General features: G+C 31.4%; 1 protein-coding gene across 1 annotated transcript; it reads right to left on the bottom strand.

Moving 5' to 3' along the window:
• Positions 1-4,381, bottom strand: LOC104238355 (WAT1-related protein At4g30420). The gene is made up of 7 exons (XM_009792689.2): positions 4,175-4,381; positions 3,425-3,493; positions 3,215-3,331; positions 2,848-3,094; positions 1,887-2,045; positions 1,006-1,154; positions 1-428 (listed from the first exon to the last, which is right to left on the bottom strand). The coding sequence occupies exons 1-7, from the start codon at positions 4,348-4,350 to the stop codon at positions 218-220; spliced, it is 1,128 nt and encodes a 375-aa protein (XP_009790991.1). The 5' UTR covers positions 4,351-4,381; the 3' UTR covers positions 1-217.
• Between the last annotated feature and the right edge of the window lie 1,438 nt (positions 4,382-5,819).

Raw genomic sequence — 5,819 nt, 5'->3', positions numbered from 1 at the left:
TTCTAAACTTCCAAAGCTGGAAAATATGTATCACTTTTATTGATAGAGACAAAAAAATTAGTAACAAAATTCCTCAATAAATTTTACAGATCGAGAAGAAAAAAGAAAAAACTAACTACGTACAACACAATAAATAATTCTCATAAATTGAGGAGAAATTATGACTACTTATGACAATTTTTATTCTTTTTTAAACTATTTATTTTCATATGCAATGTTAATTAGTTGTTGATTTGTTAGTTAAAAGTGGTTCCTCTAAATCAACTTTACAACTTGTGAAATCTGGAAAATCTTGAATTGTAATTGTTGTTTCTTGAATTTGTTGCTTCACTGGCTCTTCCTCTATAATATTTTCCTCTTTTTTATCCTTGGCTTTTCCCCATAATACCACATATAGTCCAAAAATCACAGCAAGTGATCCCACCAAGCTGAAATTGAATTTTAAAAGTTTAAAATCACAAAAATTGAAAAAATAAAAAATAAAAAAAATGCATCGTGCTACCTCCGGTCCATATTATTTATCATTCTACAAATTGAATTTATTTTAAAATATTTGACGTTTTAAAAAATCAAGAAGTTACTCGTACTATTAAGTTCGTATAGTGTTAATTAAGTGACAAATACTTAAGGAGATGATAGTAATTTACATAAGTACTTCTAGGGTAAGGCTTGGAGCAGCCTATAGGTCACGGGTTCGAGTCGTGCAAGCAATCACTAATACTTGCATTAAGGTAGGCTATTCACGTCATACCTCTTAGGGTGCAGCCCTTTCCCGAAACTTACATGAACGTGGGTTACCTGCGCATCGGGCTGCCTTTTTTTTTTTTTTTTCCCTTTTTACTTCTATGATAAGGCTATTAAATATAATTTTTTTTAAAGCGAATAATATGGACCGGAGGTAGTAAATGTTAAAAGTTGAATTTCCCAATATGGGATTTTCAAGAAATAGTAAGAAATTAAATGATAAAACCAATAAAGTAAGTGAAGATGATTTTAGTAGTTTACCTTCCAGTGTACATTTCTTCTTGCATAAATGCTGAGGCAAAGATTGTGACTATAACTGTGCATAAAGGATTGAACATAGCAGAAAATAATGGACCTCTACGTGAAATACACCAAGCTTGCCCAAAGAAAGAAACAGCTGATGAAAATCCCTGTTTATAAAAATTCAAAATGTCCAATTTATTAATAACAATTTAACAAAAAAAAAAAAAAATGCAATAGTTTCTCACGAATGGGGTCTGGGGAGGGTATGCAGCCTTACCCCTGCCCCTGGAAGGGCAGAGGGGCTGTTTTCGATAATAACAATTTAACAAAATTTTAGTTATTTATTTTCAATAGTAATTTGTACTATGAATGAGACTCTGGAGCAACAGTAAAATTGTTTCCATTGGACCTATAGGTCATAATTTCGAGTGATAGATCAGCCACTAACGCTTACATTAAGGGGTCATTTGGTACAATGATACAATTAGTATTCTTATCCCATGTACCAAATGATCCCTAAGTAGGCTTCCAACATCGCACCCTCTCGTAGTGTAGCCTTTTTCCGAACCTTACGTGAACGCGAGATACTTCGTACACGAAATATTCTATATTCATGCAGGGTTCGAGAAAGGCCGGCAACCGAGAGTGGTGTGATGTACGTAGGCAACCTACCCTGACTCAAGAGTCAAATGACTGATTCCACGTCTCGAATCCATAACATATAAGTTATCATAATGTGCAATAATTACTGTTGCATTAAGTAGACTTCCTACATCACACTCTCTTGTAATGCAGCCATTTCTCGGACCTTACGTGAACGCGAGATACTTCGTACACCGGAATGCCCTTTAAATAAAATTTATAATATCCAAAAGAAAAAGGAAAGAAAGAATACTTACAGTATAGAAGATAGAAATGAATTCCAGTGATGAAGTTACTTTCCAGCTATTGAAATCAGGTTCAAAGAAGAATGTGACAATTGCAGATTGGATTGCAGCCATGAGGCATAACCAGGCTGTTAAAGATAGATGATCAGGACAATTTGCTGACAATGTTACCTGTTCACAATATCAATATTAGTATCTTAATTAGAAAATTAAACTCGGGATTAAGTTATATACACTGTGAGTATAAATAATTTTTTATAATATAAATGTAATTTAATATATTGCAGCAGGTTGCCAGCTTTATGTTATACGTTACTAATTTCACTTATTATGAACTGTTAACTGAGGTTATTTTTTTTTTTTATGTTTTAAGTAACTTTATAGTGTAAAAGAGATATTAAAGAATATATTGTGAAATTTCTAGTTTTAATATATTAAAGAATTCTTGAAAAAATCATTCTTTTTTGTTTTGTTTTGGGGAAGTATACTTTGACTCCCTTTTCAAAATAAGTAAACATCCTAATTTGAAAAATAATATATTTTCAAACTGAAAGAATTTTTTATTTAACAATTTTCAGATAGGGTTAAAGTGACCATTCAACTTCCTTTTAAATTGATTTATCATTATGTTAAAAATAAGGAATGTTTCCTTTAAACTTTATAAAAGGGCAGCTCGGTGCACTAAGCTCCCGCTATGCGCGGGGTTCGGGGAAGGGCGGACCACAAGGGCCTATTGTAGGCAGCTTTATCCTACATTTTTGCAAGAGGTTGTTTCCACGGCTCGAACCCGTGACCTCCTGGTCACATGACATCAACTTTACCTGTTACGCCAAGGCTTCCCTTCTTCCTTTGAACTTTCTATGCATTCAATATTCGAAATTTATTAGCCCGACTAAGCAGAATTTATGCTGCGTAAACCTCATTAAAGTGGGAAAACGCTCCTTACCAGAAATTAGAAGAGATATTAAAATACCTGCAAAATGAGCCAAAATGACCAGCAACAAGCACTTGCAATGAGCAAGATAACACCTAGCATCCAATTATTCAAATTCTCACTATTTTCTTTGCCAAGAAATAACAATTCATTTGTGGGAATAAATTCTGAATTTAGTAACTTTGGCCCTTTAATTAATGCCATTGCAACAGCTCCAGCAACACATAAAATTGTTCCAATCACCTTAGCTATACTTCTCAAGCTTTTGATTTGCACTTTTTCCATTCTAAATAAAAAAAAAAACATTAATTAACAAAAATATTAATTAAAATATTCATCGATACGCTATAATTTTACGACTTTTTTTTTAATAAATTGAACAATAAATTGAGTTTTTGAAACTTACCCCATGACCCATGCCATGAGAAAAGTGAATGCTGGAACAAGATTGCCAGTTGCACTTGCAATAGAAGATGAAGCATAATATAAACCAGAAAAATAGATATTCTGATTGATTGTTACACTGAAAATAAATAAAGAATCTTGTTATTTATATATGTATATTTAGTAAAAAAAAATTATGTTGGAAAAAATAAAGAAATTTATAATTTCTTACCCAGTGAGAGCTGCTAAATTTATCAACCAGAAACTCTTCCATGTCAAGCAACTACTTCCTGTTTTTCTTCTATAAAAAAAATAAAAAAATAGAACCATATAAATAACTAACAATTTTTAGTATAATTTCTATCCTTAGGGGTCGTTTGGTTGGAAATAAATTATCCCATAATTAATTATCTCGGGATTAGTTATCCTGGTATTAGTTATCTCACACTTTCATAGGATAAAAAAAACATTACAATCCCGGGATAACTAATCCTAAGATTAGTTATACATCGATTTTATCACAACCAAACATGGAATAAACTCATCTCAAATTTAATCCCGGGATTAATTATCCCTTATCCCTTATACCAAACTAGCCCTTAAGGTTTAGAAAAATAGTACAAGGCTATATAAAGTATGATCTCAAGTTCACTATTTGGGGTTTAGGGTTCAGGGTTCAAGAAAATATTTTTTTTTTTTGAAAAACATGTCACCAAATTTGACTAGGGGTCGGGTTGGTTGGGAGGAGGGTGGGGTCACTACTAAAAAAATAGGAATTAACGATGAACAAATTCTGTAGCTAAATAGAAAAATCAATTGCTAATCCTATTTATCGATGGATTAGCGACAGATTATCAAAAAATTCTGTCAGCTACAAGCGATTTAGCGGCAGATTAACGACGGTAATTCTAATTCTTTTGTTAGTGGTTTTGTTTGGGGGGGGGGGGAGGGTGGAAATTATGAAGAGAAATTTTACACATACCTTGGGACAAAAGCAATAGGAGAAATGAGGAGAAAGGCTATAGTTTGTCTATAAACTACAAAAACTCTAGGGCTCATTCCTTGTACAAGAGATGCTCTACTAAATAGAGTAACAGCAGCATACATAAATTGTAGAGCAATCATAACAATTGTAGGTTTGTAATTTTCAAACCCCATTTTTTATTTTTTGCTAAAAATAAAAGGTATAGTAAACAAAGACCTATGAAAGTTAGCTATGGAATTTTGCTTGATTTATAAGCAAAAAAATGGAGAATAAAATATATAATAATAGTAGTAATATTTTAATACAACTGTATATTAAATATCATGATATAATGCCAACCAAGCAGCTACCAAGAAAGATGAAAAATCAAAGTAACATGATGTGGATCCATGAAGTTTCCAACAATTAGTTAGATATGTGATTTTTTTGGTAGGTTTTATGGGAAATTACATAGTTTCTATTATTGGCCACCCTAAGCCAATGAATGTGTAGCATGCGCGTATACAGTGGCGTACACAAGATTTTATGCAAGTGGCGTCAGTTTATTACAATCGCACTTCGTTTTGGTTTCGATCTAAGATTATATATATCAGTTTTGAGGCTTGATACTTGCTGTCTCAAATTGATATTTAATTTATTTGTATTTATTTTCGAGGGGATTCAACCTATTGCACATATATACATATAATTTTTTTTTTTAAAAATATTTGGATATATATTAGGAAAATATTTTGCAAAATGGTGAAGGATAACACCCTTTAAACCGCCGATGTGGCGCCTCATCATGCAAAGTTATAGACTTACCATAAACTATGCAGAATCAATAAAATCAATTTTTTTTTTACACATAATTATTTGTACTTAATATAGGGAATGATATAGTCTTTGCATGTAACATTAAAAAGTTTGAACATTTCTATTACCCTTTGCCACATTCATAAATAATGTTTTGCAGATTATAACAATAACAATTACGTTATAGCTCCAAATAAATTGGTATTGGCTTTATAGATCTTCACTGATCATATAACCGACCTAAACTTATTTGGAAAGGTTTTAGGGAAGACAAAGACAAGAGGATTAAGGCGCGGATAGCAAGGGCCTAGGCGAGACCAAGGGCCATATTTTCTTTTTTAAAAATAAAAATAAAAGAAAATAAGGAAAAATAAAAAGGACTAAAAAATTTCTATATTTTTCTATTGATATATAATTGAGTTAAAAGACTCCTAAAAACATAAGCTGTAAAGAAGGATGAAGATTATGGTAAGCTAGCAGCCAATATGAGGTGAGTCCTCACAATAAAAGAGCAAATTATTAAAAGAAATTTTTGACAAAAACAGAATACAAAGTGCGCGTTCGGACATAAGAATTGTAAAATTCCAAAAAATGGTGAAATTTATTTTCAAGTGAAAATGGTATTTGAAATTTAGAGTTGTGTTTGGACATGCATAGAATTTTAGGTTATTTTTAAAGTAAAAAAAAAATAATAGTCTATTTTCTATAAAAGATATTTTCTGTCATACCAAATACACCATGTAAGTGCTCATAATAAGTGATAATGCTATAATATGTTACGTACAAATTCTTTGTACAATTTTTTTGTTTTATTAGTGTATATAAATATTAATTAAATTTAGTGAAG

The sequence above is a fragment of the Nicotiana sylvestris genome, chromosome 11, assembly GCF_000393655.2.
Source record: "Nicotiana sylvestris chromosome 11, ASM39365v2, whole genome shotgun sequence".
NCBI lineage: Eukaryota > Viridiplantae > Streptophyta > Magnoliopsida > Solanales > Solanaceae > Nicotiana > Nicotiana sylvestris.
The sequence above is the reverse complement of the archived record's forward strand: the minus strand, read 5'-3'. Positions and strand labels throughout refer to the sequence as shown.

What these genes read in the sequence shown, in the direction of transcription:
- LOC104238355 (XM_009792689.2), bottom strand. Translation starts at nt 4,350, where the DNA reads ATGGGGTTTGAAAATTACAAACCTACAATTGTTATGATTGCTCTACAA. An exon ending in TCATTTCTATCTTCTATACT is followed by an intron (nt 1,155 to 1,886) that starts GTAAGTATTCTT and finishes TTTTATAAACAG; the next exon opens with GGATTTTCATCAGCTGTTTC. An exon ending in GAAGAAATGTACACTGGAAG is followed by an intron (nt 429 to 1,005) that starts GTAAACTACTAA and finishes ATTCAATTTCAG; the next exon opens with CTTGGTGGGATCACTTGCTG.